General features: G+C 40.0%; 2 protein-coding genes across 3 annotated transcripts in view; one reads left to right on the top strand and one right to left on the bottom strand.

The window, feature by feature from the left end:
* Positions 1–14557, bottom strand: part of LOC106871522 (integrin alpha-9) — a 93511-nt gene extending 78954 nt beyond the window's left edge. Inside the window, exon 1 of the mRNA XM_014918024.3 lies at positions 14002–14557. Coding sequence (XP_014773510.1) covers positions 14002–14201 — 200 coding nt within the window. The 5' untranslated portion in view covers positions 14202–14557. The remainder of the gene's footprint in view (positions 1–14001) is intronic.
* The window catches only part of LOC106871512 (ATP-dependent RNA helicase DHX8), a 143879-nt gene that overhangs the window by 71614 nt on the left and 51972 nt on the right, over positions 1–20293 (top strand). The gene's annotated exons all lie outside the window — the stretch shown is intronic.

Here is a 20293-nt window from a genome sequence, read left to right as displayed (position 1 = left end):
TTTTACACATGCCTTACTTAGGGTTCCAGTTGTGTTTTAGTCAAAAAAAATTATTAACTTCTTGCAGAGTTCGAGCCCACGGCAACATAATATCTCCTCCACTATTTAAGTATTACGTGTCAAAAGTGAAACAAAAACAATCACATTTCGATACTGTAGTGACAGATACTTTCACAGAGACAGAAAGAGAGAGAGAGAGATGTATATGTATACATATACATGTATATGTACACCATTTCGATACTGTAATGACAGATACTTTCAGAGAGAGAGAGAGATGTATATGTATACATATAGATGTACACGTATATGTATATATATATATAGATCTATACATACATGTATATGTATACATATGTGTAGATGTATATATGTATATATAGATATAGATGTACATGTAATATGTACACATATATACATATATATACATGCATACAGATATCTATACATATATATATACACCCATCACACACACATACACATAAACACACACATTAGTCATTTGTTTTCTTATCCAAAACTACGTCAAAAGTACTGAATGGATCTTTATGAAATTTGGAAATTATATTCTTTGCATAACGGCCATAACTCCCATGAAAATTCATATATTTTTGATGTTGATGAAATTTTAACCCGAACATAACAGATGAGCATTATTTCGAAAATGATGTCACACGTTATCGAGGCTACCATTCTTTCTGGATGTGCAAAAGGGGATGACGTCTTTATTCCAAGAATTCCTCTTACTCCATCAGGAGCAGACATTCCTTTTACATTCAGAAGACTACAATTCCCCCTTCGTGTGACTTTTGCCATGTCCATAAACAAATATCAGGGTCAAACACTGTCTGTAGCTGGTCTTCTCTTGGAAGAGCCTTGCTTCTCACATGGACAACTGTATGTTGGCTGCTCAAGAGTGGGCAGCAACAAAAAACCTATTTGTATATGCTCCACAAGGGAAAACAAGGAACATAGTTTACAATGAGGTGTTATAATCACAACAGCAAGAAAGTATGTACATGATCACCTTCTTTTACGAAACTTCATTGACTTTAATATATTTATATTGATATACATATATATACGTGTGTTTGGGTGCGTGTGTGTATATACATCTCTATATATAAAGATGATGCGTAGTCTAGACGGCGTTTTTAGATTTCATTATTCTCTTTAACCCGGGCAACTAGACATTAGTCTCGAAAAGGGCCCCAAATTATAGGTTTCTTGTTATATATGAGAAACTACACAACTAGTGACTCCCAAAATATATAGGCCAGGCTGGAGCACTACTGATGAATCATGTTGTTCTTTAGTGCTAGGTTGGTCCTGATTCATCTGACCTCTGGTCAAAGGTGGCCATCCTGTATTTTAATCAGTATGTCTAGGACCATATCATCCTTCCTTTTCTAAGGTAGTTGGGTGAGATTCAAAAGAGATTTGGTTGTTATCTCTAACTGGTCGACTAACTGCATAAAGGCTCCACCCTTGACTCGTACACATCTTCATGTCCATGTGCAACTCGATATCCTTTTATGAGCTGATACTCTTCTACCTTGTTCATTTCTCTCTCTCTCTCTTACACACATCAGGTTTCCACACAGTTTTCATCTATCTATTCACCTATAAAACAGCTCAGCATTTGACCAAAGTACTGTGCAGTGGGACTGAACCTAAGCCCACATGATTGCAAAGCAAACTTCTTAACCATGCAGCCACACAAACACACACACACACATATGAAGAAATATTTTCATGAATTGAAAAAAATTAATTACATAAAAATCCTTAAAAAGAGACAAAAATACAACCTTATGGAACACCGCTGCAAGAAACAACAATCTCTACAAGGATTACATTATAACACGTGTGCTTGAAAAGCTGAAATCAGCGAAAAGTACTGAACACAACACACTTTCTTCCCTAAGGCCTTTGTCTAACTGTTTTTTTTTAAAGATTTTTTTAATATAATTAATTTGTGACTGTATCAAATTTTTGTTTATAAAAATCAATATATACATATTTATACATACATATATTTGATGGTCTCTTAGCAAGAAAAGTCCACTTGCCTTAAGGACATGATGTAATACTTTTGAAAAGGATAGTGAAAGCTGTTGACATAATTACTTCAGATAGATTTGTGTGGAGAGTTTCATTAGACGAGTTCTCACTTGACATCTACTCAAGATTGTTGATTACAAAGGCAGGTGGAACTCCACTTGGACCACATTGTATTAAAGCCTGAGCTACTCCTAGAACACAGTGTCATCACACACACACACACACACAGAGGCACAATGGAGGGTGGACCTCTATGTAGTTGATAAACATGCTGAAAATAGCAACAAGATCACTTTGAAATCACACCCTGAAGTCTTTAAAAAAGAAAACATACAATTGATGATGTAGTCCTAGATACACTGGGTCTGAATAAAAGAGAAGATAATCATGACTGAAACATTTGATCATGTCTGAATAACACACACACGCACGCACGCACGCACGCACATGGCTGTATGGTTGAGAAGTTCGCTTCCCAACCACATGGTTTTAAGTTCTGTCTCATAGTGCGACCAAAGTCGACCTCAGAGCAGAGAGTTGCAACGGTTGCCCCAAAACAATCTAACCGATGGCTCCAACGATTCTGCCAATTGTCCACATTATATCGATTATAAATTTTAAATTTTCTTCATATACTGAAAAAAAAAAAGAAAGGTTATCTTGATTATATTTCGTGGCTGTGTGACCACTCTTCAGAAACTGTATACCCTTAGTTTCCCTGCCCACTCAGCTTCATAACACTCCCTCAAGTGTTGTCACTTTGCTTGTGTGTTCTGATCAACAGTTACATCGTTGGCGATGTGGCAACACTTATTGGAGGGTGGGGGGCATGTGCACAAGCTAGCACAGGAGTGACTGTGGTAAGTAGCTTGCTTACCAACTACATGGTTCCGGGTTCAGTCCCATTGCGTGGCACCTTGGGCAAATGTCTTCTACTATAGCTTCGAGCTGGCCAAAGCCTTGTGAGTGGATTTGTTAGACGGAAATTAAAAGAAGCTTGTCATATATATATATATGTGTGTGTGTGTGTTTGTCCTCCCACCATCGCTTCACAACCGATGTTGGTGTGTTTACGTCCCAGTAACTTAGCAGTTTGGCAAAATAGACCAATAAAATAAGTACTAGACTTACAAAGAATAAGTCCTGGGGTCAATTTGTTTGACTAAAGGCGGTGTTCCAACACGGCCGCAGTCAAATGACTGAAACAAGTAAAAGAATATATATAATATGCACGTATGTATATCTGACTCGTCGAAATGATGTGCAGGACCAGTGTTATCGACCAGGCATGACCAAATGCGTTCCAACCGTTTCTGCTTTTTCTTTTTTTTTTTAACTCTTAGACATTTCCCCTTCCCAAGATGTCAAGGTGTGTGTACGAATGCGATACGAAAGGTGATTCGACTGCTGTATCTAATAGGTCGAGCGACTTCGTGGAAGACTACCTTTAATCATACATAAACCAGCAGGTTTTCTGTTAGGAGTCATAAAATCATTTTAGATCCAGAAATCTATATCCCTATATCCTGATAGAGGGCATTTATACGCTGTGTGGTGTACAACATAACCCCACTTTCTCTCTCTCTCTCTCTCTCTCTCTCTCTCTCTCTCTCTCTCTCTCTCTCTCTCTCTCTCTCTCTCTCTCTCCTATTAGCACATTCACGCGCTCAAACACACAACCACAGACGCAAGAGGTAGACTATATACGTACACATTCATACGGAAGTATGAATGTATCTGTGTGTGTATGTAAGTTCAGTTACTCCCGAACATTAATAAGTGAAATGTTATCCATTCACACACCGTAAAGATAGTGCCGTGTAATAAGATAGATCCAGTTCCCATCACCGTTGCCCTACTCCACCCCCCGCACCATTTCCAACGCCTCATGACTATCACCGGTGCCACCACCAAATTCCACACCAATTTCACTGCCGCCATCGTTACCAATAACAACAACAACAACAACAACGAAAGCATAAGCAGGAAATCTATCTTACGTACAAAGAGTAGAGAAAGTTGGAGTAAAACATCCCTGAAATTGAAGGGCTAAGTAGAGGTATGGAGGTGGGGTGGATATCTACTGTCTATTCCAATTGTGTGTGTGTGTGTGTGTGTGAGTGAGAGAGAGAGAGAGAGAGAAAGAAGGGAGAGCGGATTGGTGGTATTTTGTAAAAAGTTATCGAGACAACCATAGGGAGCGACTAGCCGATAATTGAAGTTAACTGACAGTGGGGGAGTGAGTAGGGTGTGACCTTGGTTCCGTTTAGAAACAAACGTTTAGGTACACGCACACACACATGACATCCAGCGGCTCCCATGGGTTTGAACAGACGGACGGAGAGTTGGGGAAGCTGGAAGCTAGATACACACACACACACGAGATGGCCTCTGTAATCTTGATAGTGGGTAGAAAGAAAACCAAGATGTGTTATAAACAAACATACACTCTCCAACCACCATCACAGTCGCCGCCGTTGGCACTCTCATCCTCATCCTCATCCCCCATGTACGTCTACCTCTTTACTGAAATCTATAGACGAACCCTAAACAGCTGGCTCAAAGCTGATAATGGTGTGTGAGTGCGTATTTATGTATGTGTATGTGTATGTGTATATACGTATGTGTGTGTGTGTGCATGCATACCTGCTTGCTATATACACACATTATTTATGTATAAGCAGGTAGACTAGTTCTAAATGGTTAATTGGCTTGTAGGTATTTATATAAATAGATCGTAGGTTTAACAAGGAAATGTGCGTGCATTAAAGGTGTATGGTGAATGAACAAATAAAAAGATACCGGAAACTAAGGGACAAAATATGTTGCTGGCTGAGTTAGGGCTCAATTATTAATTAGGCTAATATATATGTGTGCGTATCTTAGGTATAAAACCCATTTTCTTCATATGTGGCTATACGTATATGTAGATGGGTGTGTGTGAACATTTAATCACTTATGCGTCTGCGAATAACTGTGTGTGTGTGTGCACGTATTGCAGTTGCCGAACTGAGATGAAAGTACTAACTTTTCCATCAAAGTTCTTTGTTAGAGAGTAGATACTCTCGTCTCCTACCACGGCTTCCTAAACAAACTAGTGACTATTTGGTGGGTGTTTGTTTCATATATGTTGTATGTCGACTTATATACAATCAAGAAATAAATAACTCGGTGTGCAACGTGGTTAACATTTATTTCTTTATGGCCCGCAAGGGGCTAAACATAGAGGGGACAAACAAGGACAGACAAAGGGATTAAGTCGATTACAGTGCGTAACTGGTACTTATTTAATCGACCCCGAAAGGATGAAAGGCAAAGTCGAGCTCGGCGTGGTTAATATTCTAGATCCGATGTATTGGGTCAAACAGAAGTGCTGGTTAGATAAAGCTACATTGTAAAATTCTTTTCGACGACTAGAAATCGAGACTCGGAGACACTCACTACCCGCATACCTCGCCGTGCGCCAAAAGATGTCTCTCAAATCACCCGTGTCTTCACTTCACGTTATTTGCTCTTTCACTTCTGAGGCATCGCCTACGATGCCATATATATGCTCGATCAACTACTAATATACCAGTAGATCGATAACCGAAGGTCCATAAATCGATTACGACGATATTTAGAAATGGTAGAAGATAGAATGACAAGAGAGTTAACAGCATCAGAAACGAAGGTATACATTGGAATAAATCAATTACAGGTAGTGTGTGCAACCGAATGGCTTAGGGTATCAGACGTGAAGTCGCTTCCTGTCAGTCTTTGTTTAATATTCATTTTTTTTTTGTAATAACAGTCGATTTGGCTGTAATTAGGTACCACGAAGTGATGTAACAAATTACAGATTGAATCTCATACCGTTTTTTCTTTTATTAAAGCTTACTGTTGTTGTTGTTATTATTTAAATAGCAGGGTAAAAAAAAAAAGGGCACATCCCATGACCTTTGTAGATCTTCCTAAACTAGTGAAATGCCATGACCTTTGTAGACGTTCCCAAACCGGTGTCATTGATACTTGTGTGGATTTGTTGTTTGGAGTCGGGTGAGGCAGGCAGAAATGAGAAAAGGTTGGGCTAAGTGTCTTTCGTTGGATCTGCAGAATGAGATGCCGTAGCGATAACAAAAGACTCGCCAAACCCCCAACCAAATCTATCCTGATTGAGCTAAAACCATGATCGTAGGCGTTCCAGTCGTGCAAGTCGTGATCGTCATGTCTTATTTTGATATAATTACTTTATCCAATCTGTTCTTTAAGACTGGTATGTGATTCGGAGAACATTTAGCTATTATATCTAGCAGATCGCATAGAGGCCCCTTCGTTGTTTTGACTGAACTCGGATGGTAGACTGTTTACGTTGTCTGCAGGAGCATCTACCGTAACAGTTACAATGGAGGTGTCAAAGACAGAAAACAGTACGTCTGTGTTCCAGTGATTGCGTTGTATGATCTGCTGTCTGGCATTCTAACCAGGCAACTAAATGTACAGGGGTTAAGGTAGATTAAATTGTACACCTGTTCAGAAACGCAACAAAGTGTCTGCCCGAGATTTGAATTCCTGCCATCTTGAATAGAATACGTTGAACAGAATATTTCTTCATATCTGCTAGAATCGTAAGATCTTGAAGAATATAGGAATGGTACATATATCCTGTGTTAACGAGATCAAATCTAATGGATGGTGACGATGGTAGTGGTGGTGGTAATAATTATGATCATGGTGGTGGTGGTAATGATGATGATGGTGGTGGTGGTGGTGGTGGTGCGAAGAAAACTCGTATTTTTGTTGCTTTTGCACAGTGGTGAGTTCGATCGATCGAATCTATTTTCTTTCCCAATTCTCCGATTCCAAGAGTTTGTGACCTTTGTTCAATTTGCTCAGACTATTTAAAGATCGTATGTGTGTATCATCTGCCGTGGAATAACATTCCGCAATTATAACGGGAAGTCTTTATATAGATGTAATTTATTTCTGTGAACGTGTGAAAGGATAAGACAAGAGATGAATAAAGAGATGCCCCCACCCTCATATATGTGTGTGTGTGTGTGAATGAGAGAGGATGAAGATGATGGATGTGAGAGAACTGATGGAGGTAGTGGATGTAGGGGTAGGTTAACAAGCGGATGGAAAGTGAATCAAGCCAAACCAAGCCAACTTTCTTGTGCTAGAATTTCTCCTATTTCCCGGCCAATTCATCCCAGCTTCCTAAAAATATGAGCCAACCGACGTACGTACTTCTGCAACATGTAACCCACCTATACAGTATACTTCCGTAATAAAATGCTCTCACTGTCTTTGAAATGTCATCGCTAGGATTTAAGAAATTTTACTACTACTACTACTACTACTACTGCTGCTGCTGCTACAACAACAACAACAACTACTACTACTACTACTACTACAAGATGTTTACGCCAAGATACAGTAAATGAAGGCTGTAGGTGAAGTTACCGAATCAGTACCCCCATACCTGACCAGTCTACAATAATAATGATTTCTGGTTGAGACACCGGATCAGTATATTTGAGAGTACATGACTGGTACTTTACTTTATCGACTCGGGATGAGTGAAAGGCAAAGTTGATTTCAGTGAGATTTGAACTCACGGATCTTTTCTGTTTGGCTGTCAATTTTCAATCTCTTCAATTTCTGTTCGAATTGATTTCATATTCGGTGTAATGATATAGTTTTATATGCTAATCAATGCCTTGAAATTCATTTTCGCCATAAATCAATAAATAAAGAGTTAATAGCTTTTGAAATTTGCAAATTTTGTGTAACTCTAGTCAATCGTAATCCACGGACACATTCATGCCTGCTTTCATAGTAACAAGCCAAGCATGAGAACACTTTTGTCTGCGAGGAAGCACGTGTTGACAAATATATTCTATTCATTGAGCTTGTGTTGAGACGTGCTAAAATAACAGCTAAATAGGCCTTAAATAGGCACTCACAAATTATTATTTTTTTTGTTTTGCATAATCGTATGAATTCTCGTGTGTAGAATACAAATTTGCAAAAAGTTTCTGAAAATTCTTCAAAAAAAAAAAAAGTTATGAGGGGTTATATGGCGTGCGTAAAGCATTTCATTTGTTTACAGTTGACAACATGTGCTGTCACGAATAGTTTTCAAATCCTGTTTTCTGATTGGGTGAAAATTATCAAACTTTAAACCTCTATAATTTTTTTTTTTTTTTTTTTTGAGGAAAAGTGAAATATCTCCTTAGATTCAGTTTGGAAAACTACATTAATGTACTAAATTTTGAAATTTTCTTTAAACTTTGAATTTGCGAAACTGAAAGGATCCGAACTCGGAAGAAACATTGTAAAGCTTTTTTCCCCGACGCTCTAACTATTCTACCAACTCGCCACAACAGTAATTTATTTTGCCATAAGGGTGACGGGTGAGGGGACAATTACAAATCGGTATGGAGGGGGTTTACGCAGAATCTATTCTGCTAGCGGCGATTGTATGTGTTTGGTGGTAAGCAATAAATATGAGTAACAATGATTTCTGAGATAGGCACAAAGTCAAGATTATCTTAATCCAGTACGTGACTGGTTATTTATTTTTGTCGATCTGGAAAGGATAAGATAACAAAGACCTCGACAGGATTTAAATTCAGACTATAAAGGGACCTGACTAAACATCCCCTTTTCGTTTCAGCACTCCTCCGATCTGTTCATTCATGGTCAACCCCAACTCCCCCCTCTCCACGCGTAATAAGCGTTTTTAACGAGCTTTGGGTGAACGGGGAGAACATACGATTATATCGACACTCGTATGTAAATGGCGTTTATTTTATTGACTAGAAAGACAGAGAGCTTGAGAGACAAAATCTCATTGGCGAGATTCAAACTCAGAACATAGAGAGACGGAATTAAATACTGCTCTATAAACATATACAATAGTTGGATTAGTTTGGTGTGTGTGTGTGTGTGTGTGGTGTACATATGCGTGTCGCCAGATAGTCCCGAGTTTGATCGAAAGGCAGAATGGAGACGTTTGAATGGTTTTAGTTTGTGGTTAAGTATTGGCGTTGCTGCTTCAGATATATATTGAATTCAGAGTTGAATTCAATGCTCCAAGCTACCAAACCATTCCTATTGTACCGTAACGAGGGTTTATAGTGGCGAGTTGTTCCTACATTGCAGTATCTGCTTGAAGCTAGATGGACTGGGCCATTTCAGAGCAGGTGGCAGTGATTAGAGCCGTCGATGTGTCCACAGGTCGTTTACTATCGCTTCCTCCATCTTTTACGTCGAAAGATGTCTTATGGGCGACCATGAAAGCTGCAGCAGAGGCAGTCCAACCTGCTACTCTTAAGAAATTGACAGATCCCGTGACTAATGAGTAACCAACGCCAGCGTTTCGTTTCTGTTGTAAACCTACCAACAACTATCTCAGCGACGAGGAGAAAAAGCACTGCTCTCGCTCTTTTTAAAAAGCCATTTAATAGATTTTAAAACAAACTTACAAGAAGATTTTATCTGCTGACTGTATAAATAATCTCCGTATTGTGAGGTTTTCAACACGCCATATTAATTATATATTTATGTTTGTGAGACCCTAATGTAATGTGTCATACAAATTTGGTCATTTCAGATTAGAGGTAATTAAATTTGCAATAAGTGTGTCAGACCACTTGCAGTCTTAAGTGTGCGGAACATACAATTACTGGGAGATAGAGAGAGGGAGGGAGAGAGAGAGAGAGTTTGGGTGTGTACAGTGCTTGCGTCCTCAAGCACCCTGTTATACGGCAGCGAGACATGGACCGCGTACGCCCGCCAGGAGAAACGGCTCAACACCTTCCACCTCAGAAGCCTCCGAGGAATACTCGGCATCCTCTGGCAAGACAAAGTAACCAATACTGACGTTCTGTCTCGTGCTGGCCTTCCCACCATGCTCATCTTGCTAAGACAACGTCGGCTGCACTGGATTGGCCACGTCCGCCGTTTGAAGGATGGTCGGATCCCAAAGGATGTTCTTTTCGGAGAGCTTGTCGCAGGGCAGAGAAACATTGGCCGCCCGAAGCTGAGGTACAGGGACGTGTGCGGGAAGAACATGAAGGCACTTGGCATCAGTACCAATTCCTGGGAGGATCTCGCAGCCGACCAAACCAACTGGAGAGGCATTCTCCACAAACAACTGCAGACCGGCAAAGAGAATTTGAGGGTAGCGGCAGCTGAAAACTGAGCCCGCAGAAAAGAAATGACAGCCAACAGACCGGATTCAACGTATAGGTGTGACCTCTGCACACATACACATACTATAACTGTCGGGTGTTAATTAAGATAACCTTGTCTCCTTTGTAACCGGTTTTCATTAAGAACTTCAAAAAGGTTCTCTCTCGCTCTCTCATGCACGTGCACATGTATATATAGGCACACAAACATATACATACGCGCGTATAAACCTACACGCGCACATGCATGCGTACGTAAATGCGAGATGAAAATGCAGCTCAAAAGTTGCCGTTTTAACACCGTTGTCTAGATCCAGAGCGAATCGCAGAAGGTCCTCGACTCGCTCACGGAAAACGACCTCCGGGCCGAATTCCAAAGATGACACGAACATTGGAACCAGTGTATTGTTGCGCAAGGTGATTATTTCGAAGGCGATGGTGTTAAAACTTGTGCAAACGAATTATTTTTTATATTAAACATAACTAGTCCGGGAACTTTTTGATACCATCTCAAGTTTTTAGACGGTCGCTCGACCTGCCAGAAATAGCACCCAAATCTTCTTTAAATCACTATTATCTTAAAAACGAAAAGAACGAATGAAACAATGTAGTAATATTAAATACTCCTAAAACGACAGGATGGTCGTGGCTGGACAGCTCCATAGCATTAATGTAATGTGTAGTCCCCAAGTTGCTGGCACCAAACCCAGAGAAGAGCTAAGTACAGACCGATGTTTTCGATGACTAAATTAAATATTACGGATCATTTACACATCGTAGACTGTGCGTGTCCATAGCACAGCAAGTAACGAATGATGATTAATAAATGACTTTTTAAAGAGAATAGGATTAAATGAAGAGAATAAAGATGATCTTATGAAGCTGTCGATGTATTCTTCTATTTTTCCAAATAATTTAAAAAGGTTATTTGCTATTTCATCATCAAGATAGTTCCGGCCCACAACAAAAACTATTTGAATTTTGTATTGTTTTCAATTTTCTCTCGTTTAAACCAACAATGTGACGAATATGTTGTTCAGTTGAGACCTTGATTAGATCTTTTCACGCTCTACACAAACTGATGCCTCCCGCGTTGTTGAGATAATACGCTTACACCACCTGGCGGGTGATAGGCTTACAACACCCATCACCACTTAGAGGTATTTGGTTATCCACACAGCTTCGCAAACAACCACAAGTAAAGCAAAATAATTCCTGGGTCCTTTCTAAGGAGCTTTTTTATATTAACTTTGTAGAGCCCTAGTGCTTATTCTTCTTCGTCGAAGAGAGAGCACTAGAAGTTGGTATTCCTGCAGATAAAGGAATCTCCCTGTAGTCAACCAGACTGTTAGAAATAGCAACCGAATCTCTCTTTCTCCGCCCCTACTCTCTCCATATAGAAAATAAACTTGGAATAATGCGGTCACTGGTATGTCTGAATAAAAATGTGATGGCCACGACGGGAACGTCTTCGATCATAGATCTGTTCGGTCAGAGCCCCTGAAGCTAAACCACGATATTTGCTGTGTTGTTTCCAAGTGCATACAACCAAGCTCTTCCTAAAATCCTTTCTCAATTCCACATTTCAAAGAAGCGAGTAAACCTCATCCACTAAAGTGTGTGGCCAATCTCGATGATGTCGCTTCCAGGATTTTCAAACAAGTCCGCTTCAGAGCTAACTCATGTTATTTACTAAACTGTTTACTCTCTCTCTCTCTTTCTCTCTCTCTCTCTCTCTCTCTCTCTCTCTCTCTCTCACCAGACCTATACCCTTCCAGACTAGCCATATATCTGCTACATACAAGAGTGGATCCTGGGTTAAGATTGCTGAGTGGTAGGGGTGCGCAATTTGAAGGTAAACATCGAAAAATCTTTTGCCTGGAAGTTGCTTGGTCCCTTCGCCCTTGGCTGGGCCTGTCACAGACACATTACATACAGACATTAATTGTTTTTAGCCCCAGGTCATTGGCCACCGGCCGCGAAACGAGATGATACTGGCTGTAATTTTACAAAGTGAAAGCAAACCCCTTTTATTCAAAGATCACCAATAAAGCTATCTGTATTGTTTATCCTCAGATCAATTCTGATCGAACAAACTTAAGATCAAAAGCTTTCCAGCCATGAGCATACCGTCTTTTTTCATCTCAGTGTACCCATAACCACAGTTACGTTAGATAATGATATAATACATGAAGTAACTACACAGAAAACTTGTGGGGGACTGCCAAAACATTAGTAGGGACCACTGATCGATCCAGTGAAAGAGATTGGATATTAGAAACAAAGAGGTCACTAAGGTCCGAGGGGCTGTGGCTGGGAAAATGGGACAAGACGCTGTCAATCACTCCAATCGGGAGCTGAAAAGTAGGGGAAAACCGAGCCTTTTTTTAAACATCTCCTTCCCCACCATTTCTCTCATTGGATGGGTCCACCTGGATGACGTTGAGTCATAGAAGTCTTTTTGTTGGTTTGATGATAACATGTGGGTTGGACAGGTACATTCAATTCACTCCTCTGTCCCATTATCTAACATGTTCATAGTCAAACACAGCGAGTTGACACAAACCATACATCTCGTTAATGACATCAACACACATACCCTTACACATACATCCATGCTCGTGTAATTTGAAAGATATGGCTTGCATTTTGCCGGGTTTAAATGGGAATAAAATAATGGCTTGTTATGTTATAAGTGGTCCGCATGAAATATAATTTTATTGTTTTGACAGTGAAGCAAGAAATAGAATAGATTGTTAGTGACTAAAGAATAAAGAGTAAATTGCTTTACAACTTTACTCGTCGAGGCCATCGCGTGTGCAGCTGGAGGATATGTTAAAGCCGGTTTAAGTCGACACTGGTGCTTACATGGCTGGGGGTCTTAGTTATTTCATTGTCTTGTTCACAGAAGAATAAAACCAGGTTGACCTCGGGAGATTTGAACTCAGAAAAATTGACTTAGAGGCATTATTTAATTATATTGACCACGGAAGAATAAAACATAGGGCTGACATTGACTGGATTTGAACTCAGAACCACAGAGGTTGGCATTCTACTGACCTTAACGGTAGTAGTAGTAGTAGTAGTAGTGATGAGGATTGATAGGTAGGTGGTAAGAGATTATCAGGGGATAGATAAATGGACGTGGATTATGAGTTTGATGATGACTGCAAGGACGAATGGACAGATGGGTGGCTAAGATAGACTGGACGAGTGGAGTGACAGTTAGATAGATGGAAGGACAGGGAGACGGGTGGATAGATGGAGGGATGGCTGGATAGACGGATAGATAGATAGATAGATAGATAGATAGATAGATAGATAGATAGATAGATAGATAGATAGATAGCTGGTGAAGAAAGAGGGACAGGTGGATAGATGGAGGGACGGCTGACTAGACATTGACAGAGAGATGGCTGGACAGACAGACAGGTGGAGAGAAGGATAAGATGGATTGGATGTAGGAGGATGGATTGACAGGTGGATTGGATGGATGGATGGATAGGGAAATTTAAAGAAGCAAAAATACATAATACATAAAGAAAATTAAACAAGAGCAAAGAAAGATTACAAGAAAACGTGAACATCAATAATTGTAGAAATAAAATATTAATAGGATGATAAAAGGAAAGAGAGGAGTGAAAGAAACAGAGACGGGTAATAGAGAAAGTAGAAGAGAAAGAAAGACATGCTGAGAGAGAGAGAAAAAGTGAAGCAGAGAGAGGGGGGGGGGAGAGCGAGAAAGTGAATTACTTACGTGCAATTTTGTTGTTGCTGTGGATGTTGGTAAAAAGCCAAAGAATATCCGAAGTAAGATCCGTTAGGCCCTGATAGTATAAAAGCATTTCTTGTATCGATGTTGAACGTGAAAGCCAACGGCACAAACGTTGACAACAGCAACAACAACAACGGAATAACTGAAGCTGTAGACCGGCAAGAATCCCCCTCTGCAACCATTGTTGCTAGTTTCGTTTCAAAGAGAGAATGGTAAGGATGTGGCGGGGAAAGGGATGGCGAAGGGGGAGGTTGACGCGGTTGGGGTTTTTTTTTCTCTGGGGAGGAAGAGGTGTGTTTTTGTTTGTTTGTTTTATAAGGGATCGGTGAAAAGGGGCTGCTAGGGTGTGTTAGACAGCTGTAGTGTTGCTGTTGTTGTTGTTTGTCTCATGAAGGTGGAGTGAGGCGCTGTTGTGATAGCTGTCTTCGAGGATCGCCTGTACTGATGTATATGCTGGGGGAAGGGTCGGCAACCAAGATTTCATACATGTGTTGGGATGTGTGTGTATATATACAGATATAATATATAGTTTTATATGTTGGGATATCCTACATTCTTGTGTGCAAATATGTGTTAATTCTGGAGTATCCTATATATATATATATACGTATATATATATATATATATATATATATATATATATATATATATATATATATATATATACGTATATATTTGTGTGTGTATGTTGAGGTAGCCTACATTTGTGAGTGTTTATAATATAGGTAGATAAACGTGCGTTATGTCGGGCTGTCCTGCGTATATTTGTTAAGAATATTGTTTTATTGTTTGCTTGTAGACATAAGACATAACATCCTAAATCTATCGATATATTTTCTCTTAACCAACTTGTGGAACACAGATGTGTGTGTGTGTATACACGAGATGTGTTCTATATAGTTGATATGTATACTACTTAAGCACGTGTTTGTTGTATATCGCAAGAATTTGTCTTCTACTAATACGCATGCAAGTGTGCGCGTGTATGTCTGTATATAGCGTTGTACGTAGATGTGAATACCGACTCGTCTGAACGAATATATCCGTGTATAACTAACAATGATTGCTCTTGAATATATACAGATGAATAGATATGCGTGTGTGTATAGACATATATTTGATGTATATATGTTTGTTTATGAGTGGATTCAAGTAGAGTCGAGCTGGAAATCCATCACGTTTACTCAGCATCTATTCTTGGACGTCCACTCGAGACACGAAACTTTTCTTTACTTCTTCGATGTGGTAAAACTCCCTACAGAACGGATTAACAGAGCGACAGGGCGCGGCGGGTGAGTGTGTGTGTGTGTGTGTGTGAGTACAGTAGTTTTCTCTTTTGCTTATAATCTGATGCTGTTTCAATATTTTTCAAATATTGGTTATAAATATAGTACTTACTCGTTTTTGCATCTGGTTTAAAAACGAAAACACAACAGTGGGATATTTAATGAATGAGTGGAATTAAACCAGTGTTTGTGTTAATTATATTGACGTAGTTAATGACTGTCCGTAGATAATTCTTTTTTTCTTTTTATTGTTAATAGTTACTAGTGTTTAACCCCAAGTGGGCTAGGATCAAACCAGAGGATACCATCCAGGCATTTCCCCCCATATGCAATGTATTTAGCATCACATCATCCAATGCGAAGTATATTTTCTTTTATAAATTCTTAGTTGGTAGAGCGTGATTTAAAGAAGATTTGACTGCTATTTTTAGCAGGCCAACAAGCAACCACATAAAATCTCCCTTGTTGACACGATTTGCAATTCGCTGCTGTTGTATATTTTGTGATTGTTCTGCTAGTTTTCAGATATTCCTGGATTCTTGCATCTATGTACAAAGATATGTAAGTTACTCCGTTTGGCTGTTCTTTTATTTTCCTATGGATTGTTGTTGTTGTTGCTGCTTGAGATACGAAGGAATATCAAACATCAATAATAATAAATATTAATACAATATCGATGGCATTTATAAGACGATGCCGGGCAATTAATTAGTTATGCACATACATGCACTTACAGTCAGACAAACTCAAGCGCACACACTCAAACATATACACACATCTACTTTCACGCTCGATGTTGTTGTTCTCGTTGTTGTTGATCATCAGCAGGCTACAGTTGTTCACTCTCGACTTTGCCTGACTGAATGTCTAAACGTCTCAGAGCGGCCGGTTTAAACATCGGCGATAATGATGATGATGGTTGCAGTAGTAGTAGTGGTGGTGGATATGATGAAGATGACGGTGGTGGTAGTAGAGATGATGGTGCTGTTGTTGTTGTTGGTGGTAGAGACGATGATGGAGATGGAATTGGTGGGGTAATAGAGGTGGAATATAGTGGTGATGGTGATGGTGGTGGTGGTGGAAAATAAACGGGAGGAGAAGAGATGAGTGAATGAAAGAAGATGAATGTGCGAAGTAAAAGTCACTTTCTTAGTTTCAATCTCGAGTCTGTATGTTTTAGTATGTGTATGTTAGTGTGTGTGTGTGTGTGCGTTATGTGTGTATGTGTTACAGGGTGCGCCTTATAGTGTTATAGTATGTGTGCGTGCGCGTTACAGTATGTCTGTGTGCGTTATAATATGTATGTGTGTGTTACAGAATGTGCGTATGTGTTCGGTGTGTGTTTCTCTGAATGACTGATTCATGTACAGGCAAGAGCAGTGAGTGTGTGTGTTTGAGTTAATTAAATCCAAGGTGCATTCTCGTTGTGCATAAAATAGTGAAGCTGAGGAAAATGACGACAGCGGCGGCGGTGGCGGTGGTGGCGGTGGTGGCGGCGGTGGCGGTGGTGGTGGCGGTGAGCGAAGAACGAGATGCAACTTTCCAGAAAGCCGACTCACCTGTATCGCTGTTACAGCCCTTCACTGAATCTCTCATTTCCCCCTCGTCACCCCTTAGAACTGCTGGCATTCTGCCAGAATTGGTAATATCGTTTCACCAAAAACTGACATTGGCTTTCGATTGTGTTACTTCGTCATCATATCGTTGTCATCACCAATATCTATGAACTACAAATTGCACTTAGTTCGAGCACAATGGCAGGTTTACCCCTTGTCTCTTTCCATCATCAGTTTCCCTATTTAATCAGTCGCAGTACTGCTGTCCTTCGTGGTTAGGAAGGACGGCATCCACGGTTCATTTTCTCGTAGGTCGGCTTCCAGATTATGATTTGACTGGGGAACTTCTTGCTCTGTTGTTATCCAATTGGGGGAGGTCACTGTAAAGTTGCTCATTGCTTACAGTCTGTATCTAGCTGCAGTAAAACAAACAAAAGAAAAAAGCTAATGATGAAGGCCTTCTGGAGCATCCAAGTGTAGCAATCGCTGTTGAACTTGGCCACACATTTTTTGTGAAGATCCAAATTTCACAATCCAAAAGAAAGATTTTAATTAACGTTTTGAAGATTCTTTTGAATTGTCTCGAAAAGCTGAAGGTTTAGGCATTTTTCATCTCATTGTGTGGTTGCCACTCCAGGGTTACGCTCACCAAGATATTGTCTCTTTCTCTGAACCCACTACAAATGATCTGAGGTACTTTAACTAAGAAACCCGCTTGAGCAGAGCACCTTCAACGTTTTCAGAAGCTTAATGGTCAGCTATATCGTGGATATTGTATTTTGTCTTCTTAGCATCGAAGTATAATTCTGCTTTGTTATATTCAGTTTCTATTCTGGACTGAAAAGAATGAACGTTTAAGATTTTGTCCGAAAACAAAGCAATGCCTTTGATAAAGTTCAGGTTACATGTCACTGAACTCACCCATCTTGATTTCCTTTGTGTAATAACGAAGTCCAGTTCCTCATTAACTGTTCCCCAGAGGACGTAGTCTACAGCCTTGATGAAGATGGCTGGCACCAACGCGTCACCTTGCAGGACCCCTGCCCAGGGCTCAAACTTTACCGTTTCATCATTCAATGTAATTGTTCGCACTCTGATGGTGTTGTGCGTGGCCCCAAAAGAATGCTTAGCGACATTTCGTCCGTCTTCGCGTTCTGAGTTCAGATTCCGTCGATGTCGACTTTGACTATCATCCTTTCGGGATCTATAAAATAAGTACCAGTTTAACACTGGGGGGGTCAATGTAATCGACTTGCCATAAAATTTCAGTCGTTGTGCCTATAGCAGAAAGGGTTATTATTATTATTATTGGTTCCGATGTTGGTACAGGGCGTCAAGTTCAAGGAATGTTTAAGATTGTAACGTCACAGAAAAAAATTAGGGCTTTTGATTTGTGTTATGTTTCTGGTACATAAACCAATCTTCAAGACGTCCCTAATTGCAGGTTTGGTAGTGTATGGTGGGGGTGAGGGGTAGAGATAGAACAAATATCAGAACAGCTTCATTTTTTTTTTAAGAATATGAAGATGGTGCGAGTGAGAGATATCGACTGTGTCAACGGGACCAGAACAAAAACAATAATAGCATGAAGAAAAATAACAAACAACAAAAAATACCAGACGAGTAGTGGGATGAGGCGGGGGGGGGGTATGAACGGTAAATGATGTGGGAAGGAACGAGTTGGATGGATGAGAAGAGGAAGATAGACAGAGCTGAAAGGGGATTGCAATAAGGAGACGTAGAGGGATGGGGGAAGTGGAGGGGAGAGTAGAGTAGAGGGCAGAGGGGTGGGTAGGGAGGGATAGGAGGAATGAGATAACATTAAACGAACAGATAAAAAAAAAACGATAAAGTAAATCAGTGAGATAAAGATGGGGTGGGTGGGGCTGGAACTATTTATGTGGAAATGATGGGGAGGAGGTATGGAGCGGGGGTGTAGGTTAATGGTAGAGAAAGGGCGAAACCCCTTTCGCTCAGTCAATCATGAAAAAAAAAATAGTGTGAAATGCAACAGAGGAAGGGTACACAAACTCAGACATCACACACACACTTCACACATCTCACACACACTCATACCACACACACAGAGACATCACACGGATACACCCACACACACACACACACAAGCATTACACAGACATCACACACACACAGACATCACACAGATACACGCGTACACACACACACTCACAAAGACACATAGACACAATGATATCACACACATACACACACACACACACACACAGACGCACAAATTCATTCATACTCACACACAGTTACATATTGATAGGGGGATGAATATATATATATATATATATATATATATATATATATATATATATATATATATACATGGACAAAGTAGATTAGATAATTAGGTTTGTACGTTGATGTGTGTGTGTGTGTGTGTGTTCGTACAAGAGAGTAAAAGACGGACGGGGTAGATGGGATAATTAGAGAAGCAAGAGAAGAAAAGAAAGGCTTGTTAGATAAACTGAAAACTCGAGTTTAAAAAAAGGTTCAAAGAGAGAGAGAGAGAGAGAGAGAGAGAGAGAGAGAGAGATAAAGCACGGAAAGAAGGATAACGGATGGTTGAGATCGGCGCAAAACAAAATACGGAAAGAAAGAAAAGATCGAGTTAGCGTGGAGAGAGAAGAAAAAGAGATAGAGAAGGTTTAGAGGTGGTGGTTGTGGTGGTGGTGGAGTCGCTGGAGTCAAATTGACGATGACGGAAAGACATGAACTAAAGGCAACAGGAAAAGAATTAACTTATCTCACAATTTATGTTTTTTCGGTGATTTTTCTTCTTCTTCCTTCGACCCTTCAATTACATTCATATCTTTCGTTCCCCCATCCATTCTTTTCTCTCTTTTCTTTTTCCTTATTTCGCCCCCTCCCTTTCACACACCTTTCTTTTCGTCTATTTTCTATTTCATTGTTATATTTTCCTCTTTCACAAAAACTCAACACTGGATGCTGGGCTGAATTTTTTTTTTAGTTCTTCTGTATTTTGAATGGTACGCAGAGATGTTTACATTTACATTTATATACACTTGCGCCCGCGTGCACACACACACACACACACACACACACACACGATTGCTCACATTCCCACTTACACGCACACATGCATTCAAATACTGACACCTTCGAAAAGAAGACATCGATGTGTGTGTGTGCGTGTGTGTGTGTGTGTGTGTGTGTGTGTGGATCGGGTCATCGTAGAAATCTGCAATAAGAAACAAAGGATGAACGATGTTCATTTTCTTCATACAGCATGGCCAGATGTTGCGACTCTCGTCTCCTCAGAGAAAACTGCAATATGGAAACTAGGTCTATATATTACAGTTATCGTTAGTGTCACCGCCATTTCATGCCATGGCTATTGAAATCACGATCTTCGGCTTCGTAGATGATGATGTTTCTAGGTGC

The sequence above is a fragment of the Octopus bimaculoides genome, chromosome 18 (assembly GCF_046866305.1).
Source record: "Octopus bimaculoides isolate indiv1 chromosome 18, ASM4686630v1, whole genome shotgun sequence".
Classification (NCBI taxonomy): Eukaryota; Metazoa; Mollusca; class Cephalopoda; order Octopoda; family Octopodidae; genus Octopus; species Octopus bimaculoides.
Note: the sequence above shows the minus strand (reverse complement) of the source record. Positions and strands in the feature narration are given on the sequence as shown.